Genomic DNA, 21,215 nt, shown 5'->3' with positions numbered 1-21,215 from the left:
TAAAGTTATTTAGCCATGCTCTTTTACAATATTTCAGGTTTACAGATTTTAATTAACCGTTTTTAAACACTTTTCAGTTGTTGTGGATTTAGACGGCTATCCTCTTCCATGATAATTAATATTAGGATAAAGGTTTTAAGTTCTCCTTTATGATTTTCTTTCCTGCTGTCTAACATATGAAGGCATCTCAATGTATTTTTGTTAGATTATTTAATTTTTTTTAAATCACCCCTTACAGTCTTAAGATATCTGTCCTGGAGGAACTCTTGATCTTAGGTTTGTTGTTTATTTTATTTAAAGAGTTTTTTTTCCCAGGGGGAGGTCTGTTTCTTTTTCTGTGCAAGTTCAGAATCCTTTTGCTGTTTTCCTGCCCTTTAATACAGCTCGATAATATATGATGTCCATGTTTAATACCTGTGTGTTTCTTTTCTTTTTTAAAGTAATGTTTAAACAAATGTCCTATCTTTTATCATCCTTGAATTTCATGTAGTTGACAGTCATGCTGCATTTTTTTTTTTTTAAGGAGAAAACAATCAAGTATTATTCAATTCATGGATATGTTACTATTTTAATAGGGAAACATGTTTACATCAAAATTGATAATAGAAATGTATCCTTCTGTTAGAGGGTTAGAATGTAAAGGTTTAATGTGGCTTTGTGTGCTGGTCAGCCTGATTTTCTTTTTGATAGACAAATCATATCACTTTACTGCGGAAATGGCACTTAACACTTAAATGAGCCACAGTTGAATTGTATTTAAATGCATGTATCAAAAAGTGTAACATTGCTGGGATTTTAATGGCTGAAAACATTTCTTTAAATGCGTTCTTTTGAGAGGGAAATCATAGCTACAGATGACAAGTTGGCATATAAAACGGCTGGATCCACATTTATGGAGGTGAAGTAAAAAAAGTGTGCACTGATAGATACTTGCTTGGATTTTAGGGTGAAAGAAGAAGGAGGAGGAGAAGAAGTTAGTCTTACTTGTTTGACTTGGTTTTGGCACCTCAGTTAAACAGAATGTTGCTCATCGCTGCTCCATGAAGAGTCTGTTCCTCAGTTTGATAATGTAACGTGCATTTTAGTATATGTTCTTCTCTGTAACTGGTTTTGATGTGAGAATCGTATTGAATAAAACGTTTGCAATTAAGGCTTTCTTTGGTATTATTACATTACAAGGTGTACAGTGATCTCAGATGACGTATACAGATAAAGCTCTTGAGACAATTCTAAAGTTTGTTATTTAAGACAACAATCAACAAACCCCCTGTTTGGAAACCATTTAATATTAATATGTCACAAATATGTTTTTCTACCAACATCAATGAGGTAGATTTTTATTTTAATTCCTACACATTTGCCCACATAAAAACACAGCCTAGATAAATTGGCTCTAAACGTAGTCAAAACTACTGAGCTCTCACTCTGATTTCTTTGGCGGAAAGAGAAGTATTCTTTTTTTTGCAGCGTGAAAATGTAATAACAACTAATTTATTTGCGGCAGATTAATTAAATCACTTTGAAAAGAACGCTGTTGAGAGAAAATCCAAACACAACATGTGTCGAAGAGCAAATCTACGCAAATATAAACTCAAAGCTTGTCCGCACTACTCTCGCAGAGCAGGAGAGATATCTTAGTGTGATGCATCTTAAAGCATAGACGATCTGTTCCGTGACGCATGTTTCGCGCGAAACTCAGTTTTGGAAGCTAAAAACAAATAGCGTCTTTGAAGAAGTTGAAAATGAGTAAGAAGGATAACGGTAAGACTTAGTGTCATGATGTGTTTGGCTGTAACATGTTAGGTGTCGTATCTGACCCTCATATGGAGGACGGCAGTCGTATGGTTTCACTGAAATACAGTTTGAGCTCAGAAGCTATCACCTTACGTTAGCTACATAGCCCTTATAATAATAAGCTAGCTCTTAAACAATATGAGAGCTCACTCCAAATACGCCCACTTTTACAAAGTACATTTATTTCAAAGAATCGTATATGGGGCGTATTTATATAATGTTAAATAACATAAACCTTCATTGTCTTAAGCTTTTTAAGACCTAACATTAAACATAAACTACGATAATAAGGGCTAACCTAACGCTTCCATTAAAGTGCGTCAAGGGCGTCATTTAAAAACAACCATTAAAGAACAAACAAATGTAGTTGTCATTTCTGGCTATGTTTGAGGTTTGTAGAGTATAATTGTTTGTACGCTGAGTTGCAATTGTTCAAGTTACACCTGTACAATTCAATGCAACTCTTCCATATATTCCTTACTTCGTGAAGTTTATAAAATCCAGTTTCGTTGACATTGTCAGACATGTGTAATTTGAATAATAATTTCATTATTGAGGTTGTATTTTTGCATTTTTGTTATAATGAACTACATTGTATTGAGATGTGTTTATAATAGTTTGGCCTCACTCTTTATAAGCAGAGGGGTATTACAAGTATAAATGAACAACACATTACAGGCACTGAGTGATTAATGTTGATGCATAATGTTACAAATAATTTTGAAATGTTTGTGTCCTTCTATATGACACAGGCACGTCAGTCATCCTTGCATATCTGAATGAGAAGAACCGACCATACAGTTCTCAGGATGTATTTTGTAATTTACAGAAGCAGCATGGATTGGGAAAAACAGTGAGTTAAATACTTGCCACATAAATGTTTTTATATGTGTGTAGCTTACATTTAATGATTGTTTATTGTGATTCACTAGGCAGTGGTCAAAGCTATGGATCTGCTGGCTCTAGAGGGCAAGATAAAGGAGAAATCATACAACAAGCAAAAGATTTATTTCGCTGATCAGGTGAGTCCTGTCATCTGAATACAGTTTTGTCAGGGAAAGGAGGCAGCAAAGGGCCAAAACTGCTGTTTAGATTAATCTTCTGCTGCGTACCTTCCCTACAGTCTCAGTTTAAAGACGTGGATGATGTAGAACTGAAGGCGATGGACGCTCAGATTTCACAGCTCAGCGCAGACGTGCAGTCCATCACCCAGAGCTGCAGACAGCTGGATGCAGGTGTAGTAAACGGCTTATCCTCATCCTATACCAGTTATACTATTCTTTTGAGACAGCCATACTATGAATTGTGTATGACTTCTTATAACATGCGATTCTAAAACTTTTATCATAATTTTTACACACCATACAAAACATTCCTGACTTTTTGTAATATTTATTTCTTAATTTTTGACATACTTACTTTTTTGCAACCTCTTTATAGCATTCTTTGAAGTTCCATTTGTATTAATATAATATACTATGAGTTTTCTGCCTTTATGTATGAATGCAGCATAAGTGCTCGAGTTGACTGCCTGAACTAGCTCGCAGGCTTCGCCCCTTTTCTGTAAATGATATAAATGACTCCTCTCCATGCTTAAGGTACCGTGTTTTTGTTTGAATGCATTATAAAAGGGAATGTTTTACATTGTTTGAAATCTTGGCTCACAGAGGTGAAGGAGCTTAACAGCGCCCTGAGAACAGAGGAAGTGATGTCAGAGATCAAGGAGCTGAAAGCAGAGTGTTCGGGGTACAAAGCGCGTGTGGAGAAAATAAAGTCGGCCACAAATCACGTCACACCCGAAGAGAGAGAGAAGGTAACCATCTCAGAAACATACTCAATATACTTTAATAGATTTTTGCTGTATGGTGGTAAAATGCTCATCATGTTTTATTTACAGGTTTACACAGACCGGAATGTTTACGTGAAAGAGTGGAAGAAGAGGAAGAGACTGGTAATGTCCAAAGAGCTGATTGATTGGTTGACATTTTTTAAGCATTAGCTTCTCAGATACTGTATGTCAATCTGTGTTTCTTCTTTTAATATATGATAGTAAATTAAATATCTTAAAGTATTTTTAATTGGACAAAACAAGCAAACTGAAGAAATCACTATTTTAAAAAAATATTATTGTCTTCACTTTAAAACAAAGAATATATCATAAACTATATATAACGGATGATAAATCTTTGATGAAAATAATAATACATTATTTATTTAGAATAGATGCGATAAAAAAATCCTTTGTAGACTTACAACACAAGAACACGAGCTGTTGTAACTAAACTCCTAAACGTAGCTGTGCTGTTTCTCTCAGGCTTCAGACATGATGGATTCAATCCTGGAAGGGTATCCTAAGAGCAAAAAGCAGTTCCTGGTGAGTGAAACGAGCTGTTCGGACCAACTCTCTGAAACTGAACTTTATGCCACCGTCTACAGCATGTGTGTTTTGCCTTCGTGCCAGTATTTCTTTTTAATCAGTCATTATGGTTGTTTCCTTCGCAGGAGGAAGTTGGAGTTGAGACCGATGAGGACTGTAAGGTGGTCGTTCCAAGTACTTGAAATGTCTAAAAAAAGCTTGTTCCTTCGGCTTAGCCACACTTAGCTGAGAATATAGCTCACACCTCAGAGCAGTACGGGCCACAGTGTATTGTTTATGTATAGTTGTACATCTTTAACAAAAGAATATATATACAAAAGAAGCTTCGAGCGAGACTCAAACGTGGAATTTCTAGATTTACACATGCTTGTCACCTTATAGTTGGTTTATTTGACCCTTTTTAAATAAAAGCCATGAAAGCAATCCTGAGTTCTGAGGAAAATGACATTGAATTAGTTATTAGCTTTGAGAGCTGTATGTTATTTTTCATGTTATAATCCATATTGTTCCCTATTTTTGGAAAACTGTAAATAAAAGACCTTAAGGGATTATGGCAGGTTGTCATGTTTTTCCCTCTTGTTTTGGTACTGTTTCTGGACTATGTAATGCTTCCAAGTTATTACATGTTCATGATAGTACTTGTCGTCAATGAAGTGCCAACAGATATTCTCAAGTTCTTACTCGACTATATTCAAACTATTTAACAGGTTTTTGTAGCTGGATGTTAGCCATTTGTATGATCTGTCCTTTTCAGCTGCACTTCATTTCCATTCTACTTAAAACAGGACAATCGTTTAATGTGTTTTGATTTGTGGATTTCACTTTCAATGTGTATTTACAGTAGATTACATTTATAACACAACAAATAACAAGGCAACAAGACAGTCAACAAATAAATGTCCCTGTGATTAAAGCAACAACACTGACTTGAAATTGAAATATCAAGGATTACATTTCAAACAACTTAATTTTAAGACTGCTTATTGTAGACCACAGAAGATTGCAGAATCGACACTTTTCATTGAACATCTCCTGAAAATGTTTCATAGACATTGAATAACTAACTATACAGAATCTCCTCCCAATGTGCGTTGAAGTTCATATTTTATAAATAATTTTCTAAAATGGTTTATGCTGCCTACATTGCATAACTGTCATCCATGAGATGTAAGCATACATGTCATCTTGTGACAGATACATTAACGAACAATGCACATAAAAGTAAAAGTTTTTCAAACGTAATAGTGTATTCCCGTTTCCAGTTAGGAGAAACCCTCCAGTAGTATAGCATTAGCATGTTGTGCTCCAGAGAGGTATGGCTGACTCACATGTGTGCACTGAAGCCGAGCAGCCATTAGCACCAGGACTTGGCTAATGAGGTTTTTTTTCCTTTAGCCTTCTCTATTTCTATTAGCTAGGTTTAATTACTATTATCAATCTGGGAGAGGAGTCTTGGTTTTGATTTATTTAAGTAGAACTGCGGCCAATTCAAACTATATGCCCTCTACAGTCTACACCTTCTTGTGTAAGTGATGCGTTAAACATATACATTCATTTGAAAACAGTTTTTTTACTTCTGAGTTTGTGTCCCCTTGCATGTCGTAGCAGAGGCTGAAATATGAAACTGTATGTATGTACAGTGAAGGAAGGAAGTATTTGAGCCCTTGCAGATTTTGTAAGTTTAACCACTTGCAAAGAAATGATCAGTCTATAATTGTAATGGTAGGTTAATATAAACAGTGAGAGTAAGAATATCAAAGAAAATCCAGATATTGACATTATATAAAAGAGAAACCCTTGTTGGACAGGCAGAGGTCAGACACTTCTTTAGTTGGTCTCCAGGTTTGAGCACATCACAGGAAGGATTGTGGTCCACTCCTCTGAAGATCCTCTCCTGAATTATTGTTTGTTGCAAGGGGATCAAATACTTATTTCCCACAGTTAAATGTAAATCAATCATCTTTTATATAAGGTCAATTTCTGGATTTTATTTGATATTCTTACTCTCACTTAGTGAGATTAGTCAAATAAACCTACCATTAGAATGATAGACTGTTCATTTCTTTGTCAGTGGGTGAACTTACAAAATCTGCAAGGGATCAAATACTTATTTCCTCCACTGTATACATTCATTTGAAAACAGTTTTTCAAATGAAGTTTGTGTTCCCCCTTGCATTTCAAAGCAGAACAATCAGCAGAGGCTGAAATATACACAACGGTAGGTATGTACAATACAATGAGGGGGGGATTTCTCTGAAAACATGTGACTGCTCAATCCAACCCGACGTCTCGTCTCGGCCCATAGTGTGAGGTTGAGGTAATCCAATTGCAGCCAGGGATTGAGTGTAAATACTGGTGTGGCCTGAGGCTGATTGAAGTGTTGACCCCATGCCGAGAGGCCAGAGCAAGCCCAAAGTCAGTTTGTCGGAGAGTTGAGTCAATAAAGCTGTCCATTGAGCTGCCGGAGCACTCCCACGACAAACTCCCTCAGCGTCTAAGAGAGAACAGAAGAAGCACACAACCTGTGACTCATCATCAACAAAAAGCAACTTTGATGGAGTCTGATCTGCTGTCCCAAAGCGTCTAAAGTCTTCCATACCTGTGGCTCGCAGTGCTCCTCGATCCAGCTGAAGACGCAGGCGGAGAGCTCTTTGAAGCTGCTCACTGAAACAGAGTTGCTGAACGACAGGAACAGGGAGTCCATGATGCTCTGAAAGATGTTGAACTTGACCTGGTCCGACACCTGATCCTCTCCCTGCGCAGGGTGGTTCTGGTGGGCCTTCACAATGTGCTCATAGTTGCTATTTAAAAAGAAAATCACTGCATCTTAAGATATGCGATTCAATTAATAGCAACAACTGATTCCCTAATTGCTTTGAGCAAGTGTCACAAATACAATCAACACCAAGAATTATAGGATATCCTATTGCGTTCTTTTATTGAACTTTTCACTATATGTTGTTTCATTGCTACGATTAAAGCATTTCTATCTCAAGATGTTCTCTCATGTAAAAGATTAACACAATTCTTTGTATTTTATATATTTAATTGATTTGCCTGAGCAGAACAAGTAGGGAGGTCTTAGTTTGCCAGCAATCCTGACAGTAGAATAAATCTTGGGAAAACACATCACTTAGGTTGTTTCAATTCAAACTCAAAGGTTTGACTGTCATATGCACACACTGTAAGCTACAGTGTAGAAATGGCAATGAAAATGTTATGACCCGAGCTCCTCCAACAATGCAACATAGTTATATCATAAAATACAAAATAGTGCAAGAAGTCTAAATCGAATATGATATATACGAGAACAGAATGTTTATGAATCTCACGTTTTCATGATTTTCAGCGCCATCACTTCTTTCCTTAGCACAGTTACTTCCTCCTCTTGCTTCTTCTTTTCTTTATGAAGGAAATGAATGTAGTCGATTGCTGCAAAGAAATACAGAGACGTTTTCCGTGAGGGATTTCTTCACTCAACACAGATTTAATTGTCCATTTGCCAAGAGGTGTTATCCCCATAAACCAAATGCAGCTACTTCCTCTTTTTCACTTTTTGAATGAAGACATTTGAGCAATTGCCGACATCTCTGTTTCAATATTTATATTGATATATGTTTCTTTCTTTTTGTAATTATATATGTCTGTAACTGCTTTGTTCTCTTCAATTGCTGTCTTTTTTGTTTCTTGGTGTAATGTGAGCAGGAACTGTAACCCTGGGCAACAAGCTCATGCATGTTTGTATCACATGACTGAAGGGAGAAGAAAAACAGTGGCTTGACAGGAAAACAACTTTATAATAAAACTCCTTTACTCCATCACTGACCTTCACCCATGTTGTAATAAAGCTGCAATGCAATCCAAGAAATGCATTAACATTATTCCAAACACAAACAATGTTCTGAAGGAAGAGCTACATCTTACTTTTCTGTAGCACGGTGGCCTTGCTGATCTTTTGCGCTCCCACTGCAAAGTCAGACTGCTGCAGGCAGGTTGGTACTATGGACTGGAGGTCATCGTAGCCTTTCTAAAAAAAAAGATAAAGTACTGATTAAATTAAAATATATAACTGTAAAGCTTTTCCGAGCATTGTGAGGTGAGACTTACCTTGATAGCATCCCTGCGTTTCTGCTCAGCCTGCGTGTGCGCTTGTCTCCGCCGATCTTTATACGAGTCCTTATACGACGTCTCATGTTTGTTATCACTGTCTTCATCATCTATTCAAGAATACGTCAACACTCAGATTTAGAAACACGCATCAGACCGCTGAGCAATGCACAACGTTGATATTATTGGTGGACACATAATGAGGATAAAGCATATTTATTTGGACTAAAGCCATAGCAAGATTTTATGGGATTTAAAGATGAATTTATATATTTACTTAAAATGAATATCCTGGAGTTTTAGTTTTTTCTTTCATTACAGAAATAAGTACACGTTGGACCATTATTTTTCATCCAAGCAGAATTCAGAGAAGCTAATTATGTATGCTTCAATAAAGTTCAATCTATGAATAAAATGCACTTTAAACTGGCCTGGCTAGTCATTATTTGACAGATGCAACCCATAAAACCCTGTTTGTAACGCCCGTTATTAAAACAAGAACTGTCCTTTGATATCTTATTAAGAGACCTTTTGAAAGTTTTTTTTATGACACGCTATATCTTGAGATCTTTATTGCGTACTTCACTATGACAATGTTACGGCCTCTTATATCTAGAATGGTTCTACTTGTGCTAACTGCAGTACATGTTCTCCCTTCAATAATGTGAGTTTCACAGTGTTACAAACAGTATACCTGTATTGGGTACTGAAGAGGCGCTTGTCGAGCCGATGCTGTTGGCTCTGGACACAATAGAACCCTTTCTGCCCGTTTCAGCAAAGAAACCTATAGAGCAGGACAGACGACATAAAAGATGTTTCACAGTGAGGCAAGACAAAGATTGACAGAAAGACAAGGTCACTATCACATGGCCAAGAAATGTATTTACTCACTAGGGTCAAAGCCACTGTCACTGAAAGCTCCGTCTGTCTGCAGAGTCATCACAACAGGAGATGGAAAACATATCAATTAGATGAGGAGATTTGGAAACAAAAAGGGCAAACATCGTGATGCCCTAAAAAACACTGACAATAGTCGAATGACCTAGCCTGCGCGATAGACAGTCTAAACCCCCGCTGAGCATTGCCCTAATTACACAAATGATACCAAATCACAACATGCAGGAGGATACAGAGGTGCAGCCAATCACTACTTCAATCACAGATCCACTTTTTGATGTAGGGCACCAAAACACACAAGTAGCTGTAGTGTTTGGTTCCCCCATTCAAGTTGAGTTTGTATCCAATAATTCCAGAAGGTAAACTCTGAGAAAGTACTGCAGTGAAGTGATCAGCCTCTGTATCTGTAAAGCCCTTGCACAAAAGGTGCTATATAAATAACGTCTATTATTATTATCTTTAGGTTTGATAAACAATAGACATTCACTCGAGTTGTTGTACAATGCTGCATTGAATTGCAGTCTCTGGGTCACCTGATGTGTAAGATTTAGACAAATTATATAGTTTGCAATTAAAAAAGTGCTGAATTTTCATTAAATATTCATATGAAATAAAAAACGCAATAAGAATCCTATACAAATGAAAGAGGTGTGTCATACTTGTACAGTGTAGTTATGCAATGCAGCATTTACTTTTGGAGTCATTATTTAACATGATGTGGATGTTATTTAAATGTGATCAGATTTCTCAATTGAAAAAAATGTTTTTGTTGAAAATGTAAAAAAACACTAAAGGCAAAAATAAATAAATACAAATTAAGCAAAAAACTGCCAAATGTTATTAAAGTATTATAAAATAATAAAATAATAACAAGGCATTTCACAACATCACATTCACAACACATCAGTCGTTGAAAAAGATGTACCAAAAACAGGTATTATTTAGTTAAAAGACACCGCTGGATCCAGAGTAGATGTAGAATATCAAACCTTAAAACTAACCTACCGCAGTTGTAAACATAGACCATTTCAACCCTAGGTCTTGCTACATGTTTATTAGACCATAACTACTCTGACCAAAGGTGTATCTCCCTCTACCTCTAACATCATCATATGTATCGGTTCCCCGAATAAAACCCCAAAAAAGGTTTCACATGGGCTCAACATCTTTACCGAAATATTTCGATACAGCTTTATTTCAATAAAAAGAGCTAGATTATTACATACTATCACGTCACAACGCCTGGTAATAGCTTTTGCCATTGCTTCTGACAAGGGAAAGGGATCTAAGTCATATCCTGAGGGCATATACATTGTTCTTGCTTCACACGGTTCACACTATTGTGGTGGGGCTACAAAAACAATGCATTTCTGAGACAATTTAAGGTGCTGCACCACATTTGACTTTTAATGAATATGCACTTCGCTTTCACATGGACGTTAGAAACAATGCAATGTTAAAAAACAAATGTTATTTATTGTGGGTGCAGATACGTGGAACACTAGTTTCCCCTTTCAGGACGATTTGTTTACTTAACGAGCTAACAGCTAATAGCTCTGTGACGTTTGCAAACTGTCACCTAGCTAGCGTTAGCTTTTTAGCTAACAAAGCCCTGCTCCTTCTTCGTGTTAGCAAAACTTCAATTTATAGATATGACATGTATCCACATATCAGTTCCGTCACACATCAGACCTAAGAACTAACAAAAAGTTGTTGTCACCTAACATTACTTACTTTCCAATGATCCTCGGGCGACGTTGTTGGGTCCGTCATTTTGAAATGTAAAATAAGCTCTGCTGCTGCCTTCGAGTGCTTCTCGTATTTCCCACCAAAGTTGCCGAAAAGTGTATAGTTCTTTCAAATATCAGACTTAAAAAAGAACTCCACACAGACCAAACGATGTCAGATAGTAAAAGAGGTTTGCTCTTTGAATTAAAAAAATTGTCCGCGACTAACTTTAATATTATTTCCCCAAATCGAAATTGTTCTTGTACACACGTTTGTCAAGAACAGGTAGGCTTCATCATGAAATGTTACTGTTTGTAATAGTATTAACTAGTAAACCGTTATTTCGTTACAGGGTCCATGTCCTGTGCATTTATTTGCACATATTGACTGTTATATTTAGCTAGGTAGGTTATAACTCTGATGTCGATTAACATTGTTAACGATTTCCGAGGAGACCGCGAAGGCAGCAATTATACATGCAGATGTTGGCTTCAAACGCTGAGTGGCGTTGTTGTACAATCTTTCCTCCTATACCTTGTCGCTCAGGGAAATCTACTCTTACCTGACTTCTACATCAACCTGGCCTAACATGAAGGAAAGTGACTAAAACAAATGTAAACCCATGCAAATTAAACACTCTTTAAGATAAGAATTTTTGGTGCAGTGAAAGTTAATTCATGGGATAACGTTTCTTTTGCCTGTTGGTTCATTTTGCTTTGTTTCTTCTGCACCTGCTGGGTTAGCAATTCTCCTTAAACTTCAACAATCTTTCTGCTTTCCTTCCTGTGCAACATTATTTTACTCTCTATCACCTACCACTATAGTAGTACAAGCACAACAGTTAACATGTTTATTTTCCACCTTGTCCTCCACCCCAGCTTCTGTTGCTGTCATGCACAGGAAGTTACTCTTCTGCTTTTGTGCTTCTGCGGTTTCTGTCTGTGTTACAGAGTGTGTCACACTCAACTCTCCTTCCTCTCACACGCAGCCCTCTCTAGTCACTCTCCAGGAGAGTTCTCGGTCAACACATATAGAGACAAGTGAGTGAAACTAGGTGGGTCTTTTGCTAGAGCAGCAGGCCCCCACAAGGCGTGGTGCCTTATTCTCAAAGGTACTTGAAGACAGAGAGGAACAGGTTGATGGGAGGACAGACAAACCTTCTTTCATCACCCAACCTCCCCTCAGGACTCATGTGGATTTAGTGAGGCTTGGTGTTCAACTCCTAAAGGCCAAAATACTTGGTTTCTTTAGGCCTTCTTGTTGTTGTCAATCAGAGTGATCAGTTTGTGTCACTCTGTTTTGAAGTACACATATTTCTCAGAAGTTTGTTTGTGTTAAGCTTTCCTCCTGGATTACTTGTGGAGATTCGTGATGGGGAATGTGGCCACAGGGGCCCTGGAGCAGGAACAGACTGAGGGCCGAGAGGCCAGAACCTCAGTCGGAGGAGCTTCAGGAATGGGAGAACCCACTCCAACTTTGCAGAAGAAGCAGCCGGCTCCCCCCAAGTTGCCCATGCCCCCAGAGGAGGAGCTGGAGGAGCGCTTCAATGTGGTGCTGGTGAGTGGACAGGCACACACCTTTACTGCACACAAAAATAGAGATGATGCACTTGGTGTATTAACAATAGCAGCTTGGGCTTTGTAATAGAGGCTAAATGTTAGATCTATGAAAATTATGCAGGTATATGATTCAGAGTCACAACTTTGCAATTGCCCTGTTTGAAAACGTGTGGGTTGTGACTGATTTATGCCGCCAAAAAACATTTGAACTAAATACAGACTGTAAGTGATGGCAACATTTCCCATTTTCTTAGATATTTTTAAGAATATCCAAACACTGAGGCCCATTTTCTTTCAGGGCCAGATGGCTACGTTTTAAAAAATGTCTGCTTTAAATGCGATCCAGTGAAGATGTCAATTTGCCAATGTGTGCTTTCAAAAAAGATCATCAATAGCTGTTCAGGGACAGGGTGATTTAGTGCATGCTCAGGCGGCTGGTCCCAAGGGGAAGTTGAGCAACTTATTTACATGAGTTAGACCATAAGACCGGAAAGCAACAGTTCCACCACTCTTTCAACATCCTTGCAACAAGAGGAAAATCCCAAATCTGATGATGAATACTTTAATTGTTTGAAAAACCATTAAGAATAACACATCAAAACGTATATGAACTATATAGAATATTGTATTTGATGATAAAGCACTAAAATGTCAAGGGGTGTCAAGAGCATTTTGACACCCCTCATGCTTTATCTCAGATTTTGTCTTTGGCCTTGACAATTGTATATATAAAGTGCCAACAACCAGCCTAATATGACCATGACATTTTATACCTTAAATAAAATAATCAAAAAAGTGTTGATGATTTTTTTAAATGTCAAATATATAGTTCTTATGTAGGCTACCACATTATATATGTAACTTTGTTCATGTTAAGATTCACTTGACTTTTTCACATATGTTTACAAAACTTCTGAGAGTGTCATGCCACAAGAGGACATGAAATATAAGTGTGGCTTTGCTCTAACGTTAACTATTTCAAAATATCCGTTTGACATGTTTTGCTCGGAAACGGTGGACTGTGCCATTTGTACCTACAACGCCCTCACTGGCGTTGCATGAAAGTATGACCTCATTTCCTCCACCACATATTCAAACTTCAGAGCGAGGCTGTACCTTATTTTATTGTAAGAATTCAGGATTGATTGTTTGCCTAAATAAAACATTTTCCAAACTTAGGGAAATGTATATTACTTTATGTTCATGTAAGTTCATGCAAGTAACATTTCCTTTGTACCACAAAACCCACAACAGGACTCCTCCCTTCCCCCACCAAAGATGAAGCTTTATTTCACGACCAAACCACTGCTTGAATGTACACACTTATATATGTTATATTTAGGATACACACCCAGTATCAACTGATAATTCGTTATAATCATGACTTTTCTTTGTATTAGCTGCATAACCAATGACAGGTGTAGAGCGCAGCAGTGTTGTGAGTGTAAAGGAAGATTGTATCAAAAATCTACTGTGAGCAAAACATAGAAGTATTTAATTAAAGGCTTTTCATTTAAAAGAAAGTGATTGAGAACCCTACTTGCTCCAATACATGTTTCAAGTATCTTGCACTTTAATAACTAATAACTAAAACTCCCCAATTAGGTTCTGAATAATCCATAATACTTAATGTGGGTTCATTAAATAATTCAGTTCTTACAGCAATTTGAGTGGGGAAATAACCTTTTTCTATCAGTCAAATATTTAACAGTAGGTGGAGCGAGATAAGTGAAACTGCCCTTTTTGCGCAAAATGTCAACACTTTAGTTGGTTGAGTCAACTGGCACCAAAAGGTTCTGGATGTGGGGAGTTCTTGATGCATGTAGAATACCATACAGATTATAGAAAGATTATATGAATTATGAATCTTGGTTAGTCCTATGACAATTTTGCCATACTCTTATTAAAACAATGCCAGTAACAAAGTAAAGACACAACAAATATATACAAAATAATAAGTGTGTAATAATGTGCCTTGTTTCAACAACTTTATCTTTACTAAAGGTTGCATGGTGATTTAAAAGTTGACATCATTATTGCACCACCACATGTCAGTTCCTTCATTTCTTAGAAGTTGACACGAGTTAGCGTTGGTGCGTGGTGCCTACTGACAACCATCAACACATGCATGCAAACATGAGTCATCTGTATTTCCGGCAGGTATACACCCTTTAGAAGGTACATCTGTGGTTTGGTTGGGTTGAAATTTGAATATTGTTGCCTAAGCAAGAAAGATAAAAAGATTACAACTTTTAAATGTTGTGCTGAATTACACTGGAGGTGTTCAATTGTAGAAAACAAAGCTCAAATTTTTTTTTTCATCCAGAGTCATATTCTTGCATATATTAATGAGCGTCTTTCTGTCTTTTTCAGAGCTACATGAACTTGCCTCCAGACAAACAAAAGCTGTTGAGTCAGTATGACAATGACAAGAAGTGGGAATTAGTCTGTGATCAGGTAAGAACTTGTTTTTTTTTTACAGATAAAGAGCTGCTTTCACAATAAAACCCAACATATATGTTGCAAAATAATCATGAGTCAGGAAACTTCTTCACTGAGATAGAGTTGACACAAAGTACATAAAAACCCAAATAGGGTATGTGGTAAAGAGCAGAGTGCAGTGTGAAAACCTTGCAGCACAGTTTCTGTGGTGACAACTGATGGCGTCGGCATGGAAACAGTGAGCATTTGGTGCCTGTTGTGTTAACAAGGGGGGGCAATAATAGCTTCAGATGTGCCATCTCAGTCCAGTCATCTCAGTGTTGCTGATAAAATTGAATCAAAAGGTACTTTGACTCTAAAACGTCTTCCTCAGGAACGATTCCAAGTGAAAAGCCCCCCGTCCAATTACCTGAATAAGATCAAGAGCTTCTACCAGGATCAAGGAGGGGTGTCTCGCAGGGTCAGTGTAAACGACCACCTTCTTTTCATATTTAACAAGTCTTTAATTTTCTATCTGAACAAAAAGGATGTCTTAATTCTCACCTCTTCTAATACTTTAGCTAAAGAAAAAGATTCAGGAAGCCACACAGGTCCTGAAAGATCTGGAGATATCCCTTCGCACCAATCACATTGGGTGAGCATTAACAGAATGATGATGTTCAAACACTCTGTTTTCCCTGTTATTGCCGCCAACTATCAATCTGTGGAAGAGATAGGGATGACAGGAATATCTTTTGGTTTACCAATGTGCTCAGCAAAAGAAACACATTTTACTCTGTTACAAACCAGTGGCAACCTCCAGGTTTGAAAACTGGTTGCAACAAGAAGTGATATTTTATTGTAGTCTATGAAAAGATGATCCCACTTCTCACTTCATACATTTATTACCAAAGTTAACATGTATAAGTCTTCTTCAAGACAGCTAGAGGCTTATTTTGTAAATAAAAAAATGGAAAGGGCTTGTAAATGTTGAAGAAATACATAAACAAATATATTATTAATGTTCAGTTGGAGTCAGTTGGAGTACACACACATAAACACAAACGCACATGAAGTCAACAAAGTACTGGATTGAGCAATAGCGCGGTTTATTGATTATGAATTCATCATTTCTCACGTAATGTTATTTCTTCCTTCTAAAGAAACAAACTCTTGCTTCACGTCTAATCTAAGTGCAACATCTTTAAGATATATTTACAAAGCATTTTTTTATCAGTGTTTCATTCGTTCACCATCCTTTTTTTAAAAACGGTGGTTCCTTTTGTAGATGGGCTCAAGAGTTTCTCAACGAGCAGAATAAAGGTTTGGATGTCCTGGTGGAATACCTGTCCCATGCACAAAGTGATGCCTCGTGAGTACCAGTGTGGTTTAAAAACCCTCCGAAAATGACGATGCTCTTACAAAGTGACTATTTATCACAATGTATCTTATATTAACCCTTTAGGTATGACGCGGATAGTGCTGAAAATGGTGGCAGCCTGTCAGAAAGAAGAATGCCAGCAGAGAGGTCGATGGAAGACTTGACCAAGAGCCCCAGGAGCTCTCACTCACATGGCATGACCAGAGCTGCTCGGGCTCTGACTGTGAGGTAAGAATCTCCAGACATGAACCATTAGTGAGGAACAGCAACTATGAGGGTTCCAGTACTCAGAAATGTATAATTAATGATACATATAAAGTGCACTCCACATCAAGATTTCCTACTAAAGAGGAACGTTCAGCTTCTAAGGTTGCATGCATAGTCAGACAATAGACTCACTAGGCAGAAGTGGTGTGGTGGTGCCGTATGACAGAGGTCATGCCATATCATTTTCTTAGTTCAAGGTTCAAGGTTTTTATTTTGTCATACGAACATAGCTACAGTTTAGTTATTGACGATGGGGGACAATCTGTAGTCACAGGCTCCTTCCAACCAGTGCAACACAATAACACAGATAAACAGAAACATATAGTTCAAGTAAATACGAAAAGAAAAATAGTTTAAAAAAAGTGAAATAGTGCAATAAGAGTCTATATGCAAGTTATTGGAATATGATATATTAGATAAATAGATACATAATTTCTAAGCAGCAGATGAATGTTATGGTTGTTTCAACAGTTCAGGTGTTTAACAGATGTTGTTTCAACAGTTCAGTTGTTGTGGTGCTGAACTGTGAACTGATCGTTTCCTTTTTGCAAATAACCTGTTTCGCAAGATCTACAAAACAGTTAAACAAATTCTCTCATAAAAAGTGAAAAACTGAAAGATCAACCAACCGGAGAAAAATACAATTTGAGACGACCAGTGTGGCAAGCTAAAGGCCTTTTTCCCTGAAAACATAGAAACCATTTAAATAAAGAGTACCAATACGTTATTTCCATGGTCTAGGAAAGTTAAATCAATATTTTTAAAAATAAGTTTTGCAAGTAAGAAACCAGTGACATAAATCTGGAGATGCTTTATACACAATGATTGATTTTGTGAATGCACAGGATGTTTATTTACTTTTTTCATCCCCAAATGTGCTTTTTTCTATATATAGTGTCATTTTTATGACATAAAATGTTCCCATATTCTCAGAACATTGCCTTTGGTGATGTATAACACCTTTTTCCAATTCAATGTCCATGGAGCCATTTCAAACGTACTAATAACAACTAAATTAGAGATTTAGCACCCTAGTTCTTTTGGATTTGGGTTAGGGTTGAGAAGTGTTCAATTTCTCACACTGCATTCATTCACACTATTTGTTGAGTTTTTTATTCTTGGTTTTCCTTTCCATCTGATACTACATTTCAGCTGTCAGACAAACACAGTGGATATCCAAAACAGCCCTGGGAGTGTTGTTATAATTGGCAAACTGCTGTTCTGGGCCTCAACTTTAAACCATTTGCACATACAGCCGCTTCACCTTCTCTTTCCCTCTCCTCAAGAAATGTATTAATGTGTCTATTCACCTGTTATCCCTCCACAGAATAAGCTCCACTATTGGGAACAAGATTTATAAGAAATCCCATTCATCCTACCAGAGAGATGATGTGCATGTGTGCATAATGTGCCTGCGAGCCATCATGAACTACCAGGTAAAGCCTCCTAATCTGATTCCCTTACAGTGCAGTATTTGTCCAATACCTAAAGTTTTGCATAAAAACATGCTCTCAAACAAGTCGTTTTTTAGCCAGTGAGCTGACCAAACCAATGTTTTTCTCAATGCTGTTTCACTGTGCTTGGTAGAAGTAAAACACATTCTGAAATCAAACTACCGGTAGTTGCTTTTATAATGTTGTTTTTCTCAAACCAAACACAATCATGTTTCCTGCATCCTTAAACACAGCAGCTCTCTTGGGCACCAGCTGTTTAAGCTTTCCTTCTGTTTTCAGTCTGGTTTTAACCTGGTGATGACTCACCCATGCTGCGTGAACGAGATCACCCTCAGCCTCAACAGCAGGAATCCCAGGTGTGTGCATCTGTGTGAGAGAAAGTGTGTGTTATCTGTGTGCCTGTATCCCTCTCTAACCCCTTCCTATGCTGCAACAGGACCAAAGCGCTTGTGTTGGAGTTGCTGGCTGCAGTGTGTCTGGTCAGAGGAGGACATGACATCATTCTGTCTGCTTTTGACAACTTCACAGAGGTTTTTAAAGATATTTATTTTACTGTTTTGACTCTGAACGTTGTTTGTTCAGGCATACCGTTGTCCTAGACTTCCTCTATTTTATAACTCATGTTGTGACTGACACATTCCAAGCCTCACATGCACTTTGGGGATAATTTTAGCACTTATAGAGCATGTGGGTGTGATTGCAAAGGCCATTCAAGGGTAAGACATATATCCTATTTGTGTATCTTAGATCAGCTACGTAAAGGATATCACCCTTCCGCCCCCCTGTGGGCAACAATTAAAATGCATGTTTCCATTTCTTTCTCAGGTGAGCAGAGAAAGGAACCGCTTTGAGAAGTTGATGGAGTACTTCATCAATGATGACAGCAACATTGACTTCATGGTAGGCCCACACATTTTCGACCTAACACTGGCTGATTTCTTTATTAACAAATAAAGGGACCTTTAAATGATTGATGTCATTGAGTCTTTACTGTCCTTATGTTTCTCTCCAGGTTGCTTGCATGCAGTTCATAAACATTGTGGTCCATTCAGTGGAGAACATGAACTTCCGTGTTCATCTGCAGTTCGAGTTTACTTACCTCGGATTGGACAAGTATCTTGGGGTAAGTAACAATTATATCTTGGGGGTCAGTGAACACAGAATGGGGAGCATTTATCAGCTAAACAGGCAGATCATTCCCAGAGGAGATGGTACAGCAGAGACCGAAAACAGAGATACAAAAAAGGTGATATTTGTTACCAGATACTCCAAATGAAAGCTTATGTTGCACAGGAGCAACATAATGTGGTATTAAGCTTTGTTTGCTAACATATTAGCCATTGAAGGTGTTTTCACATAAACACATCGTTTATGCATGTCATTACCAGTGTTTCCCATCTGGTTAGTACTAATGCCCTTTCTCTTCCTTATTTATTAGGATGTTGCTGCTGCATGCTTATCCAGTTTCCTTTTTATTGCATTGATCAAATAATGACTTCCCTTCTTAACTAGAAGCAGATAAAAGATTAGTCAATTCATCGTTCAACAAAAACTAACCTTTGTTTATTGAACAATTATTTTTTTAACTTTTTCAAATAGGAATGTTCTGGTTTAAGCTACTTAAATTATGATTTTCTGTGTTTTCTAATATTGTTAATTGAATATTTTGGATTTTGGACCGTAGTCTAATAATTGATCTCTCCCTGGGAAACTGAATTTGAAATTTTACAGAATTTTCAAACATTTTATAAACAAATCACATAATCAATTAATCTGGCGAATGTAATCAATGATGAAAATAATAAATGAGTTGCAGTCCTTACAGTATTAACTGCTAAAAACAGGTACATACAAATGTATCAAATAACTGAATTTGTCTAGTTTCTGTAATTCAAAAATATTCTATTATCCCAATATAAAGTCCAACTGAGTTGACCCCATTATTGCCATATTTATTTGTTAAATAATTGTCTGTGTCTGTGTGTTAGCGTCTGAAGCAGACAGAGAGCGAGAAGCTGCAGGTTCAGATCCAGGCCTACCTGGACAATGTGCTGGATGTTGGAGCCCTGCTGGAGGACGCTGAGAACAGGGGGGGGGTCCTCGAGCATGTGGACGATCTGCAGGAACACAACGTACAGGTCAGCTATTCAAATGAAAGACAAATTGCATTCTTGATCAGATAATGTGATGTTAAAGCGATGACCTCTTGGTTGCAGCTGGGAGCCCGGCTTGAGGAGATTGAGAACCAGAGCACGGAGAAGATATCTGAACTTGACACTCAGCTCATGCAGGCCACCAAGGAGACGGAGCTGCTCAAAGTAAGTGCCCCCCCGTCACACCAACACACTTTAATGAGATTAATTAGACAGCAAGGTGGGCCATTCTCACAGTGATTCATTATAATGAGGTCAAAGGAGTGGCAGTTCACTTTATTTTCATAATCATGATATGAAAGTAAAATCTAATTATCTTTAATGTGAAAAAAGAAAGATTTGCACTTGTCAAATCAATCTTGAAATGACCTTGCATTTGACCACTTCTATGGAAGGCAATTGAAATACCATAACAATTATTTGAGATGGAGATTACATTTTACGCAATAATGATTCTGTGAGTGAAATACAGGACTCTGAAATGGAAGACGTGTTGTTGAGGTGTGTGTGTGTGTGTGTGTGTGTGTGTGTGTGTGTGTGTGTGTGTGTGTGTGTGTGTGTGTGTGTGTGTGTGTGTGTGTGTGTGTGAGATAGGAGAGCCTGCGGCAGTCCTGCTCCCAGGTCAGTGCGCTGCAGCAGAGGGAGAGGGAGCGGGAGCTGGAGCGGGAGAGGGAGAAGGACCGGGAGCGCCTGAGCACCTCCGCCCCCCCCACCTCCTCAGAGCTGGAGCAGAAGGTCCAGGAGCTGCAGGACCGGGGGCTGCTCCGCCTGGGACGCAGCGCCTCCGGGGGGCTGGACATCCAGGTGGTGCCTGTCACCGTGGTGGAGTACATCCACACCCCCGCACTCCCAGCCGCCCAGCCTGGTGTCTCTGTCACTGATTCTGCTTCCCCACCCCCTCCTCCTCCTCCTCCTGGTGTTCCAGACGGGCTGGCCTCTCCGACTCCTCCTCCTCCTCCTCCACCCCCTCCAGGAGCAGGACCACCACCCCCTCCTCTCCCACCTGGCGCCGGACCCCCACCTCCACCTCCCCTACCTGGTGCTGGACCCCCACCGCCGCCTCCTCCGCCCGGTGGT

At 38.3% G+C, this 21,215-nt stretch overlaps 3 protein-coding genes across 3 annotated transcripts in view; 2 read left to right on the top strand and 1 right to left on the bottom strand.

Annotated features, from left to right (window-relative positions):
- The first annotated feature begins 1,616 nt into the window (after nt 1–1,616).
- psmc3ip (PSMC3 interacting protein) lies at nt 1,617–5,546 on the top strand. The gene is made up of 8 exons (XM_010770487.1): nt 1,617–1,761; nt 2,547–2,647; nt 2,727–2,816; nt 2,918–3,029; nt 3,462–3,607; nt 3,692–3,745; nt 4,109–4,168; nt 4,297–5,546. The coding sequence occupies exons 1-8, from the start codon at nt 1,743–1,745 to the stop codon at nt 4,351–4,353; spliced, it is 639 nt and encodes a 212-aa protein (XP_010768789.1). The 5' UTR covers nt 1,617–1,742; the 3' UTR covers nt 4,354–5,546.
- A 701-nt stretch (nt 5,547–6,247) lies between these two features.
- Nucleotides 6,248–10,984, bottom strand: mlx (MAX dimerization protein MLX). The gene is made up of 8 exons (XM_010770486.1): nt 10,910–10,984; nt 9,170–9,206; nt 8,973–9,062; nt 8,279–8,388; nt 8,096–8,198; nt 7,504–7,603; nt 6,771–6,972; nt 6,248–6,665 (listed from the first exon to the last, which is right to left on the bottom strand). The coding sequence occupies exons 1-8, from the start codon at nt 10,946–10,948 to the stop codon at nt 6,609–6,611; spliced, it is 738 nt and encodes a 245-aa protein (XP_010768788.1). The 5' UTR covers nt 10,949–10,984; the 3' UTR covers nt 6,248–6,608.
- A 908-nt stretch (nt 10,985–11,892) lies between these two features.
- LOC104944896 (formin-like protein 1) overlaps nt 11,893–21,215 on the top strand; it is a 9,549-nt gene continuing 226 nt past the window's right edge. The window contains exons 1-14 of the mRNA XM_010770493.1: nt 11,893–12,460; nt 14,836–14,919; nt 15,278–15,364; nt 15,465–15,538; nt 16,172–16,255; nt 16,349–16,492; nt 17,859–17,967; nt 18,265–18,341; nt 18,422–18,515; nt 18,811–18,885; nt 18,998–19,108; nt 19,974–20,123; nt 20,202–20,303; nt 20,733–21,213. Coding sequence (XP_010768795.1) covers nt 12,275–12,460; nt 14,836–14,919; nt 15,278–15,364; nt 15,465–15,538; nt 16,172–16,255; nt 16,349–16,492; nt 17,859–17,967; nt 18,265–18,341; nt 18,422–18,515; nt 18,811–18,885; nt 18,998–19,108; nt 19,974–20,123; nt 20,202–20,303; nt 20,733–21,213 — 1,858 coding nt within the window. The 5' untranslated portion in view covers nt 11,893–12,274. The remainder of the gene's footprint in view (nt 12,461–14,835; nt 14,920–15,277; nt 15,365–15,464; nt 15,539–16,171; nt 16,256–16,348; nt 16,493–17,858; nt 17,968–18,264; nt 18,342–18,421; nt 18,516–18,810; nt 18,886–18,997; nt 19,109–19,973; nt 20,124–20,201; nt 20,304–20,732; nt 21,214–21,215) is intronic.

Source organism: Notothenia coriiceps, unplaced genomic scaffold (assembly GCF_000735185.1).
Source record: "Notothenia coriiceps isolate Sejong01 unplaced genomic scaffold, NC01 NC01_scaffold00008958, whole genome shotgun sequence".
Taxonomy (NCBI): Eukaryota; Metazoa; Chordata; class Actinopteri; order Perciformes; family Nototheniidae; genus Notothenia; species Notothenia coriiceps.
Note: the sequence above shows the minus strand (reverse complement) of the source record. Positions and strands in the feature narration are given on the sequence as shown.

What these genes read in the sequence shown, in the direction of transcription:
- psmc3ip (XM_010770487.1), top strand. An exon ending in AGCATGGATTGGGAAAAACA is followed by an intron (nt 2,648 to 2,726) that starts GTGAGTTAAATA and finishes GTGATTCACTAG; the next exon opens with GCAGTGGTCAAAGCTATGGA. An exon ending in CACCCGAAGAGAGAGAGAAG is followed by an intron (nt 3,608 to 3,691) that starts GTAACCATCTCA and finishes TTTTATTTACAG; the next exon opens with GTTTACACAGACCGGAATGT.
- mlx (XM_010770486.1), bottom strand. Translation starts at nt 10,948, where the DNA reads ATGACGGACCCAACAACGTCGCCCGAGGATCATTGGAAA. An exon ending in CGCCCGAGGATCATTGGAAA is followed by an intron (nt 9,207 to 10,909) that starts GTAAGTAATGTT and finishes ATGACTCTGCAG; the next exon opens with ACAGACGGAGCTTTCAGTGA. An exon ending in GGCCACCGTGCTACAGAAAA is followed by an intron (nt 7,604 to 8,095) that starts GTAAGATGTAGC and finishes ATTTCTTTGCAG; the next exon opens with CAATCGACTACATTCATTTC.